The sequence below is a fragment of the Cygnus olor genome, chromosome 1, assembly GCF_009769625.2.
Source record: "Cygnus olor isolate bCygOlo1 chromosome 1, bCygOlo1.pri.v2, whole genome shotgun sequence".
Taxonomy (NCBI): domain Eukaryota; kingdom Metazoa; phylum Chordata; class Aves; order Anseriformes; family Anatidae; genus Cygnus; species Cygnus olor.
In genome coordinates this window covers 132716162-132734840 of record NC_049169.1, presented here as the reverse complement: position 1 = coordinate 132734840, position 18679 = coordinate 132716162, and the positions used below count along the sequence as shown (strand labels likewise).

General features: G+C 36.4%; 1 protein-coding gene across 1 annotated transcript in view; it reads right to left on the bottom strand.

Annotated features, from left to right (window-relative positions):
• The window catches only part of ANOS1 (anosmin 1), a gene marked incomplete at its 5' end in the record, with an annotated part of 114962 nt that overhangs the window by 17672 nt on the left and 78611 nt on the right, over nt 1-18679 (bottom strand). The window contains 2 exons of the mRNA XM_040566171.1: nt 12989-13138; nt 16852-16999. Of these exons, the coding sequence (XP_040422105.1) occupies nt 12989-13138; nt 16852-16999 (298 nt within the window). The remainder of the gene's footprint in view (nt 1-12988; nt 13139-16851; nt 17000-18679) is intronic.

Sequence of the window (18679 nt, the reverse complement as noted above, 5' to 3'; positions counted from 1 at the left end):
ATGTTCTTAACATTCCACGTATGCTTAGCTCTTTTCCTTCTAACTTTGTTGAACAGACATCTCATATCTCTAACTAGAAATGTAGTGATCTGGGCTTGCTCTAAAGCATGTTGAAAAGATGTCTGTTTTGATTCCCTCCTTCTTATGTTCCAACTAAAAACAGCCTTTATTTTCAAATGAATACACAAAGCTTTCACTGTATTTATGAAGATGTCCTTTGCCAAATTTATCTTCTTTCTCCCCCTCTGTAACCTAAACTCTTCTGTTCCATTCTAATAAAATAAATATATTTCAGATTTATGTTTGAGGAAAGTGCACATTTATTATGTAGCTTTTAAAAAAAAAAAAAAAACAGTTAAAGCATCTCAAAATATTATTAATGTCAATTAATTACAAGTCAATTAATGACAAGTACCTCAGTTTGCCACTTTGAAAAGTTCTGGTTTCTATGCACAATTTAAACACCGTGTATCGAAAAGTTTTGCTTAAAATACTGCAACATATTCTGCATGACAGTTAATAGGAATGCCCTTGGCCTACATTTTACATCTGCTAGATCTCATAATCTCCAGACAGCATCTGAAGTTTTGAGATTCACTTAGAAAAATCACCCAACACAATGCCAGGTAATCCTGCAACTTTTCAGAGCTGGATTTTCTGGTTTAAATGATTCTACATTTTCTGAAAAATACATTTCTGAAAAATAAACTAAATAAAATAAGTAATGTCTCTTCCTCTTCTTTGCCAACACTTTCCACATATTTATCTTGCTATACATTTCCAGTACTGCCAGCAGTGTGAATAATTTCATCTAATGTGGTTTCTTTTTTCTGCCATGTTACTACGGACAGCTCCTTTCTTTGCCTCAAATACTTTTTTCCACGTTATATTTACTGCTCCTGAAGGGTGCCAACTTGACAGAAGGTTGCCAACTTGACAATCAAGAGGAACAGAAGTCTGCTTTGTAGATAGATAATCAACATAAGCATGGGCAGGAGCAGCAGTGAAGTTTGTTCACGCAGCCCAGCATCATCAATACCACAACCACCTACTACCACTCTAGGAGACTAGGTACAAAAATTTAAGAGGCACACATTTCTTTGTATTCCTTTAATCTACAGCAAGTAAATTGCGTCAGATTGTTTTGGGTACTGGGGTTAGCTGTGCTGCACGTTGGCTGGAAGTCTTTAGGCAAAGCACTTCTTACCTCCCTACCTCTGCTCCATGCCTGTCAAGTGGTGATAATGGTAACAGTCTCTGCTGTAGAAGTGTTTCAGCCCTATAGTTCTATATTGTTCCATTTGATGGGTGGCTGTTGAATGATGTCTGCCTGCAATTTAGTATAAAAATGCCAATTAATGCCAGCTGTGACAGTACTACTGTGTGGGCAACCAAATCATAGAAACTTACTGGAAAGAAAAATCAAATGGGATTTGATGGAAAACAACATTTCAAAGCAGACTTGTTCAACAACAGCAGCAAAAATGAAGGCTTAATTGCAAGAAAAATGTTTGGCATTGGTAAACACACTAACATTGTCCTGGCTTCAGCTGGGATAATTCTTTACCTAGTAACTGGTGTGGCACTGTGTTTTGAACTTAGGATGAGAATAATGTTGATAAGACACCAATCTTTTAGATGTTACAGTGCAGTGTTTACACAGAGCCAAGGACTTTTCAGCTTCTTGTGCTGCCCTGCCAGCAAGAAGGGTGGGGGTGCACAAGGAGCTAGGGGGACGCAGCCAGGACAGCTGATCCAGGCTGGCCAAAGGGATGTCCCACACCACGTGGCATCATGTGGAACAATAAAACTGGGGGGGTTGTATGAGGTGGGTGCCACTGGTCAGGGACGGGCTGGGCATTGGTCAGCAGGTGGTGAGCAATTTCATTGTGCTTCACTTTGTACTTTCTTTTATCATCATTATTATTATTATTTTCCCTTCTTTTTCTGCCTTATTAAACTGTCTTTATCTCAACCTGTGAGTTTTTTGCCCTTTTTTTTTCAATTCTCTCCACCATCCCACTGTGGCATGGAGTTAGTGAATGAATGGTTGTGAAGTGGTTAGCTGCCTGTTGGGCCAAACCACAACAGCTGATTGCTGGAGAGCAACAGGATTTGAAATAATTAATAAGCAGTATCTGATAGGTTTCCCCATTAGAATTAAATATGGTTAAAAAAAAAAAAAAGTTAAGAATATAAACATAGATTAAAAAGCTTTACTCGGCAGCATAAAAATATTAATTGAATAAAAAGAGAAAGCATACATTTAAAAGTATTCCTGTAAATAAATTATGTTCTGAGGTGTATTTCTTGTCATTACTTCAGGAAACTGAGCTGGCACACACACCCCCACACACCCCCACCCTCTATACACATTTATAATTAACATATTAACTGCATGTGCAAAATGGTTGTTATCAAAGTTTGGAAGATAATTTGCCATATGAAAACCTGCTATCTTCATTCCAACCTAACCTTTCTTCAAACAGAATGCCATAAACAGACTATAATTTCTGTGAAGCTATTCAGTAAGAAAATTACTGAAGGAATTGGTTTTGCATGTAGCTAAGCCCATGGATCTATTATGTATTGCTAAAGCTGATGTTTCATACAGCAAAACTGCAATGATTACTTGTGACTGGCCACGTTTTTTGTTTCTTTTCTCTTGCTGGGGCATTGATCTTACCAGTTTCTGAGCGCTCTGGCCCTGATTCAACAAAGCACTTAAGCATAGTAACAGTTGTGTTGACTTCAGTAGTTAAGAGCAGCTAATGGATAAGGCCAGAAAGTTTAGTACCCAACAGGAACAAGACATTAATGACCATACAAACTATAGTCAAAAGATGGTCTTGAACATGTCTTTAATTGTTTTAGATTAATAGAAAGAAGGAAATATAGAAACATTAAGTAGTTTCCTTTCTGGATTGTGTGCCTTGCAGCATTACTGCTCTAAAAATTGACTATAGCAAAGTTTAACCAGACTGGGTAAAGATTTTATATTTAATTTTACAGCCCAGGGCAGAGTCAGCTCAGGGCACACGAAGCACGTCTCAATATCGACCAGCTTGATTGTTTCTAGGGCAAAGTTATAGCAGGAGCTTTGCATAAATACTTTGTCAAATAATATACCACCCAGGACAAAAATATTTATTTTGTATTAAATGGTGTAGCCGTGCTATGGTAAATGGTAAATAGCAAAATAGTAAATGGTGAAATTTATGTCTTACATAAAGAAAAATATTTTATCATCTCTGAAATGCCTGAAGCTGTGTACAGGTCAATGACTTCTTGAAGAAATAGGAATAAGTTGTTCCTGCCCTATAGTTTCTCAGTATGCAACCCTTGACACACCTTTGCAGGTATGGATACAATACAATACAACACTGGTCCTAAGCCACTGTTCTTGCACAAGCATGAATGGCAGCATAATTTTCCCATATTTCCACACCAAGAACTATTATGCCAATATTTGAGATAGAATATTATGAATTGTCTTCTGCTCTCTCAGACCTTCATTCATCTGTTTATCAGGCCACCATTCTTCTCCATGGAAACACAAAATTATAAAATGCACCAGCTTTCATAAACAGTTTTTCTGATAAAAACCAATTGCTAGAAAGGTCCTGAAAAAATATGTAGGAAAGGCATAAATTTGGAAAAAAATCAAGTGAATAAATGAACCACTGTTATTTACTAATAGTTGCTTCAGTTTTGAAGACATGATTAGTATAAAGTGATCCACTTGGTACTTACTACTCATGACAGTGTCATGCTGTAATAACAGTATGACTGAAAAATGGTTTGAGAGGGAATGCTTCAGTGTACAGCAGAGAAGCAAAGTATGATCTCAGCAATACTTGATCATAACAGTTATTTCTTCAGTATTGGTTTACAAGCTATTCTATTCCTCTATGAGTCATGGAGTTTCCCATCAACATTTGAAATTTGAGGCTAATGACAGGACAAGAAATAATGATGGAATAATAAGTATCTTATTTTACCTATGGTACTTAAGTGAGCTGTCAGTCTTAGGACAGATAGGTCAACACAATGTATCACAGAATCACAGAATCATCTAGGTTGGAAGAAACCGAGCTAATGCGTTTTCCCCTGTAAAAAACTATGATGTTGATGTGCTCTGTCTCTGGAATTTTAGCTAAGTTTTCTTAAAAGACTGAAATGAAAACTACTCTGGCACTTTAGCTGCCTATGTATTGATTCACCCAGTGGTAGAAAAAAAATCAAAAATGTCAAATGTTTGGTTATGAAATGCATGGTGTTCATGACACCTGAGAACAATAACTTTTTAATGATCACCTATTCAAGCAGTATGATTAAAATAAACACCAACCCCCTCAGCTGACATTTAAACTACATTCAATAAACAGTTCTTAACAAGGCAAATGATACTGTTTCCTGCTTTTACATGGAACATGAGCAGCATTGTTTAAATTGCAAAGATTTCGTTTCTCACATTATTCCATTTAAAACAAACAAGCTTTCTATAGAATACACACTTTGCATAACACAACAATAATCCTCTCCAAAAAATATATTACAAATTACTATATATTTTAAGGGTGGGTCTGAGACACAGTGTTTGTTTCCATATCTAGGTTTTACGATTTAAAGGTTCAAGGTATAAGGATGTTTGTATTAAAGGATTTAAGTCTGGAATCAACTCTAAACCAGATTACCTCTACTGCCACTCCCTTTCCCACACACAACATCCTACATAAAGTGAATTCAACAGTATTTCTTTCTGGTTTTCTATTACAGGGAAATTTGCCTTGTGTAAACTCCAAGTCTCGTAATAGCTGCTTGTATCCTGAATAGAAGCATCATACAGACCTTCACATATATCTAAGCATACAAAAATAGAATTTAATGAAAAAAAATAAGCAAGTCCAAGGCTCATTATGAGCATTCTGTCAGTAACGTTAGCCTTCTGTGTAACTTTGTCAAATCTTGACCTTAATGTAAGAGGGGAGGCTATAATGAGGGTAGGGAATCTGGGAGTTCTTCCCATTTCCAGAGTCCAGGTATACAGCCAACTTAACCTTAACTCCTCAATGGGAGGAGATGCAGAGATGCACCTGCTACTCCCTTCTCTCTCACACCTCATGGACAGAAAAAATTGATAGGTGGATTTGCATGCATGCAAAATGCTCCAACAAGTTCTTAAACTGGCCATTCATGGTGTGCATCATGGCATGCCATACCAGGAACTCAGGTATGCTGAGAGCACTTACAGATGGTTATTACATCACAGTTGATGAAAGGTATCTTGATAACCTGCAATACCTCAGGATCTTTTAATTCACAGGAGGAATGGTAGGATTGCTTCACGTATGATTGTGTAAAGATGTAAGGCAAAGCTTTTACTGGAAATGACCTAGTAATACAGTTTGGGGATACTGCTTTTGAAAATATATTTTTCAGTTATTAAGGTTAAGAATAAAAAGAGAACTTCTTTCAAACACCTAAGCCAAAATGAATACATTTTCGCAATTACTTATAAGAGTTCTGGAGTGAGGGCTTTTGAACAGCACACACTATGTAAATTTTAAAATGACACAATGTGTGAATTAACCAGACAAAGTGTTAGAAATCAGTGAATATTTTTGATGTAAGTAGTCCAGTAGAGCCACAGTCTGTCTTCAGCAGACATCAGTGGTGATCTGCTAAGCAAAATCAGCCTTATGTTCTGCTTTTGCTCTGGTACCACAGTAGGTAATCCTGATTTGGCTTCTCTTATTTGATTTCCTGGAAGGCTTTGAAAAATTTCCAATTACTTTCCTGGGACTAATCATTGGAGAGACTTGCCTCTAAGTCTCTCATATCGAGAGCTTTAACCACCTACCCTGAAAGGTATGGAGGTTTGGAAGCAAGTAAAAGGCAGTCATTAGTGGTTTTCTCTTGTGTCTGTGGAAACATGAAGAAAGGCAGTAAACTGTGATATTCAAAAACCTCCCCAACATTGTCTCATTTGCAGCGGAGATGCCCCTGAGGTTGCTGCTATTGTAAATGTGAACATAAAGTTGCATACTATTTGAGAAGTTGCACATTTATCTGCTCCACTAATTGTATTTGTTGATTTTTTTGTGACTCCTACCAGCAACATTTTAAGTACTGTTAGCTCTTCACATTTAGACATAACCCAAATGCAAACCACATAGTTCGAGCTCTGTAGTCAGTTCATAAAGTATAATGTGTAGACGGTCAGATGCTCCCGTTTTCACTCTCTTCTAGGAAGCAAAAAGACAGAGATTTTAAAAATCAGCAGTGAGATAACAAAAATTTTATTCCTGGAATTAGATTAGGCCTATGTGAGGCAGAGTTAAGGAGGAGTAGGAATCACAGAAGAATAATTCTGACAGGCTATTCTTTTAACTCTGGAACAACTCCCCACTACAGTTATAGCTGATAGCATTACAGAATCACAGAATCATCCAGGTTGGAAGAGACCTCCAAGATCACCTAGTCCAACCTCTGACCTAACACTAACAAGTCCTCCACTAAACCACGTTACTAAGCTCTACATCTAAACGTCTTTTAAAGACCTCCAGGGATGGTGACTCAACCACTTCCCTGGACAGCCCATTCCAATGCCTAACAACCCTTTCGGTAAAGAAGTTCTTCCTAATATCCAACCTAAACCTCTCCTGGAGCAACTTCAGCCCATTCCCCCTCGTCCTGTCACCAGGCACGTGGGAGAATAGACCAACCCCCACCTCGCTACAGCTTCCTTTAAGGTAACTGTAGAGTGCAATAAGGTCACCCCTGAGCCTCCTCTTCTCCAGACTGAACAATCCCAGCTCCCTCAGCCACTCCTCCTAAGACTTGTTCTCCAGACCCCTCACCAGCTTCGTTGCCCTTCTCTGGACTCGCTCGAGCACCTCCATGTCCTTCCTGTAGCGAGGGGCCCAAAACTGAACACAGTACTTGAGGTGCGGCCTCACCAGAGCCGAGTACAGGGGGACAATCACTTCCCTAGCCCTGCTGGCCACACTGTTTCTTATGCAAGCCAGGATGCTGTTGGCCTTCTTGGCCACCTGAGCACACTGCTGGCTCATATTCAGCCGACTATCAACCAACACTCCCAGGTTCTTCTCTGCCAGGCAGCTTTCTAACCACTCCTCTCCCAGCCTGTAGCGCTGCTTGGGGTTGTTGTGCCCCAGGTGCAGGACCTGGCACTTGGCCTTGTTGAACTTCATACAGTTGGCCTCAGCCCATCAGTCCAGCCTCACCAGGAAGAATGCTGGGGAAGCCCATAGGATACAGGCATCTGAGTCAGCTGTAGCACATGTGGAAAAGTAAAATTATGCAATGTCTCCTGGTGAATTTCTGAACAGTTGATCTAGTCAAAGATTGCTGAGATTGGGGCCAACTTTACCAATTAAATCCCTAAATGCCAATGAACATTATGCATACTCCCACAATCAACCTCTGCTGAGCCAATGTATTTGCATGGAAACACCAGATAAATACATTGCTGTATACATCACTATAATTAATGTTAAGATCTTCTTTTTGAAAGAACCATCTGGACTACAGTGATACCTTCAAGTACAAATATTTTACTGCTTATGTATCTATGACTAGGAGATGGCCAGCTGTTCAAACACTGATCTTGCAATGCAACGGTTAGTACCAAACTAAGTAATTCCTTAGTGTTAAGAAACTACTGTTGAATTATTTAAAAAAACAACTAGAAACTCCAACTGTCATTGAATGGTTTCATTAATTTCAATGGTATTAGTTGTGTGAGAAAGGACCGCAGGATAACGTGGGGAAAGCTTTCAGTTATTTTAAAACCTGCCATATGAAATACCTTATTGCAAACAGAGAGTCAGCACATACAGTCACTTCATTTATCTCCCTGAACTAAGTTAATTTTGTTTTCCTAAGATCTGGTTTTAAAAGCATTTGTGGCAGCTTTCTATTTGCTTTGCCTTGCCTTGCATTTTATTCTTCCCTGTAATTTAATTCATTATTCTTGTTTGGTTGATTTATCAGACAATGGAGGATTCTTTGCTTCTCCCTGTTTTAAGTGTTCTTTTTTTTTTCTGCTTTAGCATTTACCAGAAGCACAAAGAAAGAAGCCTGAAGCCAAGTCTTAATGCATTTTAAATATTTGTCTTTTTAAGCAAAACAAGGGGCATATATATTGATTTTAAATATCTAGAAGTACTTTAAATGTTTTATTTAAACAGGGGGACATAAATGCACGTAGACTTCATTAAAAGACAAGTGAAGGAACCTAAAGCTTTACTTGAGCAAAGATAGTTAGTTACCTTATACTCAAATAACAAGCACTGAGAAAATGGTAGTAAAGACAGTGTGCTGGGTTAGAAAATATTATTGTGATATGTTGCTTTGGAAAAGAATCATACTAAATCACATTCATTAGAATTTTCATGTATGGGAGTTATTGCAGCAAGTGATGAGAATTGCAGAAGTGAGCTCATAAAGAATAGTTTGGCTTTTTTTTCCTCCTCCAGTTTATGAGATATGTCTTATTCTCATACCATAATGATATGCAACTTTGAAGCAACTTTAAGACTTCTCAGCTGAGGTCCAAAACCTCAGCTCTCTAAGTTGCCAAACCACTGTGGAACAGAAGAAATATAAGATTGTCTTTATTTTTGCACTTTCAGTCTTGATTAATGCAGAAGATACTGAGGATCTTAATTATTAAGTAGCTAATTCTTTTAAGTAGGTGTTTCAGAGTGCATCGGTTCTTGGTAACAGATGACACTCTGTGAATCCAGCACCAAGGAGTTAAACGTGAGCTGTTTAAGTTGGTTCCACTACTTGACATAAATAGCACATAATTTCTAATTTCACACAGTCAAGATGGCCAAAAAATCTGGCCACAAGCAAGTTCCTCTTTTCATTTACAAAAGCAGAATTCATGCTGTTTAAGGAATGTACCGTGTTTCTCTAATCCCAGGCCTAAATCAGAGGCAGCAAGTGAAAGACATTTTCTTCGTTCAGAAAGAAGCCATTGTATTCATATAATTACAATACACTTTTGTGATGACTGTAGCAAAATTATGTGCATTTGCTAAGCACCTTGTATTGCTTGAAGTGTGCAGTTATTCTTGCTAGCATACCTCCTGACGAAAAGATATTATTGCTATCATACTGAAGCATTCAAACTGAAAGATTATTTCCGAGAGTTGTGTTTTTTGTTTGTTTGCTTGTTTGCTTGCTTGTTTTTAATGTAAAGTATAGAACCTGCATTCCATTCATGCCTCATGCTTACTGAAGCTAATGGGACTTAAGAAATGACACTTGAAGAACTGGCCTAGATAAGTCTTTCCAGCTACCAAACTGTGGCACATTATGATATATAAATATGGAAATAGGATCTTCCACTCAGACTTTAATTCAAACATTGTATTCAGTTCTGAGTACTGACAGGCAATCACTTTACTGCATAATAAAGCTACTTTGGTAATAGTTTGCAACATCCCCTCTATTTCAGGATAGAAGTTGGATTAATTCTATTCAGAGGGATATAAAAACAAGAGCTTCAGCCTTGATGTCATCATTGTGTTCTCTCACTGGCTTCCTACAGGCACATCTGCAAATGACACTGAGGAATACATCTTCTTTGTAGTAATGGCAGAACTACCTTTGAATGTCAAGAGACACCACCATGCCTTCTGGAGACCCGAAGGAGCATTGCAATAAACTTTTAGATGGCTTCTGCAGCCTGGTATTCATAAAGGACAAATTCCCTGTCATTCAGAAAACAATAAAAACATCTGTTATAGGGCCTCATAAATAGGGCCGAACAACTTGATTTAACTTCAAAGTTAGTTCTACTTTGAGCAGACAGTTGGACCAGATGACCTTCAGAGGTCCCTTCCAACCCAAATTATTCCATGATTATATTCTGTCCTTTTTTAGACAGAGCAAAATGTTTCAAATCCAAAACAATTTCGAAGCTAGCAAATGGAACTATGAAAATAAAGAAATAATCCAAAACAACCTTAGTAATCAGTTTGTATTTTCTAAGTGGTATGAGACAGCAAGATACCCACATAGGTCTTTCCTTCTGATTTTTTCTGTAATTTGTGATGCACTCTGATGTTGGCAAGCAGTACAAAACTCTTCTGTAGAGCCATCTTGGTTTTGGACAGAATTCCAAAAAATACATATTCTTAGGTCTAACAATAATGAGCAGTTATTACTAAAGAAAATGAGTTAACATTGTTCTTACAAAGTGAAATCCTTCTGTTTTAGTAATTGTTAAGTTTTTGTTACAGTTAAAAGACACTTTATATCAATCTATCAAACTGGTTTAAATATCTTCATCTTAAAAAACTCCAAAATCTAAACAACATATTTATACCATCACCGCTGCAACCATCTCTGGTTAGTACCACGAAGTCTATTGCATAAAGTACTAAAAACCTCGAAAAACAAATTAGACAAAGCAGATTGCTACAAACAGTTGAAATCTTACTGAACTTACAAATGTCCAAAATATTCAAGCTTCAGTCTTGTATTTCTTGAATTATTTCTTATGTCATGAGAACTCTCAATATTATCAATCTACATATTTCATATGGTTTCATGATATTTTCTTAATTGCTGTGTATTTAAAAGTCATATATCCTAATTTAGGACTATACAATGGCTGCATTTTTGAAAAAAAAAAAAAAAGAAAAAAAAAAAAAGAACATTGCTTTTAATAGCAAAACTGAATAGAACATCCTGAGTTGGAAGGGACCCAAAACGATCATCGAGTCCAACTCCTGGCTCCACACAGGACCACCTAAAAATTAAAGCATGTTTCTGAGAGCATTGTCCAAACGCTTCTTGAACTCTGTCAGGCTTTGTGCCATGGCCACTATCCTGGGGATCCTGTTCTAGTGCCCAGTCTCTTTTGTAGCAAACTACAAAATAATGAGAACAGTAAAGCAATCAGTAGGGACTCCTGCTTTCACCACTCATGTAGAAGACAGAGGTCAGTTCCTTGTCAGGAAGGATTTGAACTTTGCCTATCTGCAATGAAAATAACCTAGACATCAGGCTGTAGAGTAGGCTGAGGTAAATTATCTGTATTCCCTATTATAGTTGCTGCATTCTTATACCTCCTACAAATCCCTAAAGATGACTTGAAACAGTAGAGTTCATAAAGGAGAAAAAAATGTGGGTACAATTCCAAATTCAGTTGGCTCCAGTAACTGCTGTCTTTCATAATGACAAGACACAGCCAATATGTTCCTCCTGCTGTGTTCACAAGCACAGTGAAAAAAATCTTGCTCCTGCAGTACATTGTCATTAGTAAATTTGCAGTAAGTACCTCATCCATGCACTACCTAATCTCCAAACTCCTATAAGAGCTCATAGAAGCTGCTAGCTTCTCAGGAGGAGGTAACTGGCTATATTTCAGTTCCACAGGAGACAAAGGCTCCTGATGAGTTACTGCATGTGCTGTCACTCAGAACAAATATATTTTTGTTAAAAAAAAAAAAAACAACTGTGATAAACTTCCATATTCTGTCCCTCTCACATACCTTTGCTATCACAGCTCATTACATAAGAAAAATGAAGATATCTTCCACTGTATGGCTGAGGCATAAACCTAAATACTCAAAAGCATGTGACAGAGCTTACTTCCACCACATGACAAAAATGGATGTCTCGGTGTCCCCCTGATATAATTGAATGTACACAGATTCATACAAAAATCTATACAGTCAGCAGCTCATGAACTCAACTAGCCCACCCCTTGAATACAAGTAAAGGTGACAGCAAGCAAATCCATGTCATTTCTAAAAGATGTGTGCTGTATCTGTCTTTGAAGATCACCAGTAGTGGAGATTCTGGCACTTACAAAAACAGTTATTTTAAAACGATAAAATATTTCGTAACTGGTCATGAAAACTACTACACATGTAAGGTGAATTTCACTAGGGGTGGTGGCACTTTGGTCACATGATGCATCACCTTCCTCCTGGAAACAGGCTAGAGGGAGAAGAGCCACAACTGGATGAGTTACTTCACAGAGATGAATATCTTTCAACTGTGAGTTGACCCTGCCTAACATCTGTGGGACTGTGGGAGATATACTAACCCCATCTTTGAATCTTGCCTCTTTTTTTTTTTTTTTTTTAGTTCAAACGGCTCAGAATTGAACCTCAGTTCCCAGAGAGAAGTGAGCAGAGAGAAGTGAGGCATCTCCACGCCTTCTACAAACAAGTTGTCTGGTCTGAGCTGGTCATCTAAGGCACCCTCTGTACTGAGAAAGGAACACAGGCAATTCTAGAGCATGATTTAGCAGTTGTGTGGGATGAGTTACCTCAGAAGTCATGTTTTTCTGACTACAAAAGCAGCTCAACAACTAGTTGACAACTCACTTACAGAAGGTTAAATTTTAAGGTGACCAGTCCAAAGCTCAGAATATACAAACTCACTTTTGATAACCAAAATAATATTATTATGTAAACTTACCATTAATTATTAAAAATGCCTCAGTTTTTATTTAAGCTTTAAATTATCTTGCCTTTCCATAAAGTTACACCAAAATGAAATTTTAATGGGGAAAGCTAAAAAAGAAAAAAAGAAAAAAAAGATGGCCAAGAAAGGGACAAACACTTAAAATGTGTATGTAGTCGGGCTGAGCCAAAGCTTGCAGATTTAATGGAGCAATAAACATATAATTTGACAGAATGTGATACAGAAGGGAAGAGAGGTAGATATTTAAACAGGTAGGCAGTTTTTAAGAAGCAAAGGATACCTCTCATAATCCACACAATCCAGTGTGACATACTCTTACTGTTATATGGAATAACTGAATGGCCTTTCTCCAATCAGGGTGATGCTGCATAACCTACAGAGGATGGGTGTTGGATTTGACTTTGAATGATTGTATAAGGCTCAGTATATTATACCAATGTTCTACAACTCTGAGACACTTTATGAGAGTTCTTCCTTAGAAAAACAGTGAAACAAAAATTGGACAAACCTGTTCTCTTCCAGTAGACTTTAACCTGAAGTTGATTGTCCTGATAGAAAGGAGTTCCAATTTTAAGAAAACGAGTGGTTTTCTTTCTTTGAAATGTTGGGTAAGGATCTACCAGTCCTTTCTGGGGTTTCCCAGCAGATGTCTGCTCATCTGCAGTACATAAAACAATTAAGAAATTATTTGTTTTAATACAGTGATGTCTAATGATCATGTTAACAATGTTCAAATTCAGAGAAAAAAAATCTTATTTCAATATCTTACCAAAACAAAATTATTATAACTTTAAAGAGCAAAGTTCATAATGGTTGAAAAATATATAATCTGTTTGAAATTCAGTAAAGATATTTTAGAGAGAGAAAAAGGTAAATATATTTTAATATGAAAATGTTCTCTAAACTTTTAAAGGAATCATAAGTAAAGGGAGTGAATTTGTAACCCCAGGAACAAAAAATGTTAACACTGTGACTTTTTAAACAAGTATGGTATCTAGCTGTACTTCTGTATAATCATTCATGGTCTTTATATTTGCACAGTATTTGAATATACACAAAACCTGGGGATGGGATTGAGTGTAACCCACAGATGCTACATGTGGTTATTACATCAAAGTAAACACAGTCCTTTGGTACGCTATATGAGAACACTACGGTCAGATTAAAGATCTTTCTTGCCCACTTTCCTGTCTCCAACAGTGAACAGTGAATGCTTAGGAAAACATTGTAAGAGCAGAATGAACTTTGAGCAATTCCCTCGGTGTATGTGCCTAGCTTCCAACAAGCAATGGTAACACAATGTCCTTCATCAAGCACTACATCTAGTAACAGTTTGTGAACATATAGCAGGATTGTCAGTATTTAGAATAATTGAGTATTCCTAGATATTTTCAATTTAAGAGTCGGTAGTGCTGATTCAAACGACATTTAATTATACACTTTCAGATATATCAATTCTGATTGAGGACAGTATTTGCATCAGATTAACAAAAAAAAATGTATTTAATTCTATACTACACTTCAATAAAAAGCAGAGATTCCAATGATTAGTAAGTTGTGAATTATTAACTACATACTTGAGAGAAAAAGGGAAAGACTCAAGTTTCAAGAATAATCGTGAATAATATGTAAGCTTGAATATTTTGCCCAATATATAGCTTCAGCTAAAACCCTAATTGCTTTCTGGAAAAAATATATTTTTTCAATCCTTTTTAAAATCTGATATATTTTTACATTTTCTTTGCTCCTTTTAAATCAATGCAAACCTACCAAATGTATGCAAATTCTTTCTCAAGGTAACCATAGCGTTTATGTTATCTGAAAGAAAATCACAAAGTGATAGAGTAAAATACAAACTTGAATCTATTAGGTATATATCAAAGTATTTTAATTTTACTAAATTTATACTTTGCTGTTCTCTCTCTACTCCACTGCCATATATATATGTGTGTATAAATATATATATATATACACACTCACTGTATATACTGATCAAGAGAGAAAATTTTGCTGCATTTCCCAGAAGTGAAGCATATGAGTATATGTGAGACAACATGTATGTCTGAGTGTGGGGAAAGATAATGCCAGAGGGCCAGGGTCAAAGCTCACAGAGGTCTGTAGGATTAAATTACTTTAGTGGGTTATGGACTGATTCTTTTCTGATGACATGAACAGACACCTAAAAAAAGACCGTAATTCCTCAGAGAGTTGAGTAACTGACAGTGGAACTTCAGCAAAATTGGAACGGTGCTTCTGGAGCTACTTCCCAAAGGCCACAGAAGTCCCCAAATAATGAGGAAGCGTGAATGTCCTGTCCTAGATAATATTTCAGGCAATTTATTTTTCAGATTTCTCCATCTGCTTCTGAGTATTGTTGAAAATACCTCAAGCAGAAGCAGCTCTAACTAACTTCAGTGAGACTCAGAAGATGAATTCAGATATATTTGCATCGCCTCCAGAGGTAGATTTTATTTGTTTTTCCATATAAACTATAATTTAGCCATTCTTAGAAAAGGTCCAAAAAGGTCCACACACATTTCTCAGCAGAGTGCTCAATCACACTAAAAAGTGTGATATCACTGGTTTTGACCCAAAGAATCTTGAACTCTCGGCTTTAATAGGAAGGATGTTCAGATTTGTCTATCAACTTATAGACATATATTTGTCTATAAACTTATAAACTTTAAACTTCAGCCTGGAGAAGCAAAGGCTCCACGGAGACCTTATAGTGACCTTCCAATACCTAAAGGGAGCCTGCAAGAAAGCTGGGGAGGGACTCATTATTAGGGAGGGTAGTGATAGGACAAGGCGTAATGGCTTTAAGGTAGAAGAGGGTAGATTTAGATTAGATATAAGGAAGAAATTCTTTACTCTGAGAGTGGTGAGACCCAGGTTGCCCAGAGAAGCTGTGGGTGCCCCATTCCTGGAAGTGCTTAAGGCCAGGTTGGATGGGGCTTTGGGCAACCTGATTTAGTGGGAGGTGTCCCTGCCCATGGCAGGAGGGTTGGAAATAGATGATCTTTAAGGTCCCTTCCAATCCAAACCATCCTGTGATTATATGATTCTATGATTGATTATTGAAGTACTTACACGTATTAGGTTTAATTCTCACATGCACTGTTTTGGCCCAAATAGGTAGCAAAAATGAGCTTAATAGGGGGAAAAAGGGAGATCTTTAAGTCTGTTTTATCTTCTTAGTACATTAAAATATGAAACTACTGTAGATATGAAGTTCTGTTATAGTTAATAACTACTTTAAAATATTTCATACATATCCAAACATAATATGTTTGCAGAAGGGTGCAGCAAAAATAGCGATTGATTAGTTAGGGTGAGAGTATTTGGGGTAACAGCAACGTTATGAAAATGGTGCCAAATAAAGTTTAAACTTTGATTGTACTTTAAAATAAAAATGTAAATGGATAGAAAATGAAACAATCAGGAAAGGATATATAAAATGATATCTCTAGCACCTTTTAATCAGAATTTTGCTGTATTTTATATTGTATATACATTGGCAGTTGGGACAGTAACTCAGTATTGCATTGTAATTATGAAAGCATTTAACTAAGATACAGTTTACTGTTAGACTCAGATATGATTTAATATTATATTTTTATAGTAAAATGAGAGAAAGAGTTTCAACAGCTTGCTCAATGTCTCTTTGGCTAGATATGCATAATAATGGCATCCAGGATTCTCTCCCAGTTACTAGGACAAAGCCCAGCCCAGCACAGTGCTGCCTTAGCACGTGAGGTTTTAAAGATCTTAAAAATAAATAACCTGATCTCTAAAGATCTCAAGATTTTAATTTGAATGTTGGTCCTATGCGTGTAATAATTTCTTGAGAATTCATTTCTTATCAGGCATGAACAATTTAGATTCCATAATAGAAGAGTCAAGTGTTTTATATCAATTCGTAGCAGATATGTATTTGAGTGGTCCAAGAATCTGAATTCATGGTCTAGTCAAAAGAGTCAGGATTTTGAAAAGTATTGCAAATTACAACTGTCTAGTTAAGACAAAGACACAGAAATGGATTTACTCCAGCGACTAAGGAATATAGTTAGTATTTATAACTATAATATATTTTAAAAATATTAACATCACAGTGATGCACATGCTTCCATTTTCATTGTACTTGTTTACTTCAGGTGAGCAGGAGCTAAGACAAAGTATTAGGTGAAAACTATGATCAGTTTTTATATAAGAAATTTAACATTAAAAGGTTACTCGACCAAGACAAGATCACTTTGCTATCAAACAGCCAGCTTTAAGTAAATTATTTCCTTTCATTTGAGAAACCATTACACAAAACAATTAAAATCCAGAAAAACAAGAGAGAAAGTATTCAGGTGTCTGAATACTCACTATTATTCCTGGTGTCCTGCGTTGTGCTAAAATGGAGAGAAACCTTAGCACTTTTAAGGCGTATCTGACCCCAGCGTGTTACTGCCTGTAGTTCTACATTGTAGTTGCTGTTGGGTTGGAGTCCCTCCAGGACCACATAATTCTGGGGCTATAACAGGAGAATAAATATACAGAGCAGTTATAGTATTACTGAAACACAAGCTCTTATTAAAAGCAGGCCTGTTATCTTGGGCTCACTACTCTTTTGAAATTAGAAAAGAAAACTCATATATAAATTTCAGCAGAACAAAATTTTCTTTCTTTAAAACAACATTTTACTGAACTCTATTTTTGTGTGTCATTTTTAAAGAACTAATAAAGGACTAACTTTCCTGGTGTTTACAAAATTTTGTCAATTCCTTGGCAAATGCAGACATGTACTGTTTAGGTCAAAATTAAAGGTGTTTATATATATATATAAATATATATATGTGTATAACTTTTTTTTTTTCTTGTGCCTAAATTATTTTAGCCAAAGAAATTTAAACTCTTTTCTCCACAATTTCTACATTAGCAAATCATTGACAACTTAGTCTAGAGACAGCTAGTGTTAAGACAGCTAGAATGCAAGATTCAGTACATTTGTCAATATTTTCTATAAAACGTTTTCTACAAAAATAAAAAAAATAAACAGGCATCCAAAAAACCTCCTTATTAACAAGGATTCTTTTCGTCTACAGAATGAAAAATGGAAAAGAAAAAATGAAGTTTCCATTGTCATGGAAGTGTACATAAGTAGGATTAATCAATCCTACATGAGTAGGTTTATCATTCTCTGGTTAATAACCCATAAATTAAGTCCCATAATATTGCAAAGAAGAGACAAGGGTTCACAGTATTCTTGCATTCTTAAATACATTTTTAGTATTTATAAAAATCCTCTTCTATTCTGTGTCACAGACAGAATATATTACTCCATGTTTTCATTAGAATTCTTTGTGCCTGTAAAGTTTCACAGTCAATCCAGAGTGAAGAGGACAACTATGCACTGCCACAGTTCAGGGATTGTCAAAAGCATTCTGTTTCAATTATGTTTACTTGTTTTGTGTTGAGTTATTTATTATTGACTATAACTCTTGATTAACGGCATTGATTTCTAAATACTGCAGCAAAAATATTTGAATGTCTACCTAGAATCATCTAGAAATCTTTATAAAATGGTTTGGACTAGACTACATTTGAACTAGACCATACCTAAAGACAAAAATTGAGAAAAAAAATCTTCAATGTTCTTTAAAAAATGAGATTTTTCCACCTTGTTTCACATTTTCTACAGTTTCAATTTTTAGACTGAAGAGTTTCTGTAATATTCAAAGGACCATTGACCAGCAATAGCCTCAGGAGTATCCTGTGGGGGTAGTCTGAACCTCATTACTGTATAGTTTCATGCGATGCTGCAGAAGAAGAAGTACACTGGGCCAGGAGTAGTATGAAAGGTATTCTAAGAGCCTGTCTTTTCTCTTAGATATGTCTTGGATCTTCTGGATTTCCTTATATTCAAGGCCAGAACCTTGTCACAATTATTTAATACTGTATATTGGATGTTTTAACATATACCCAATTTGAAGGTCTCTAGCCAATGGCAGTTTTCCTGAGAAACACAAGTTTTTCTACCTAGCAGAATCCAAATCTAATCCTACCTTGCTAAAGTGATTCTTTAAAAGTACAACAGAGCTCTTTTTTTTTAAAAAAAAAAAAGTATTTAACTTGAGTAGAAACCAAAAGTTAAGTTATCTCAGTCCCTGAAAAGACTCCATATCATTTCCAATTGTGGTTAAATTTCCTTTTC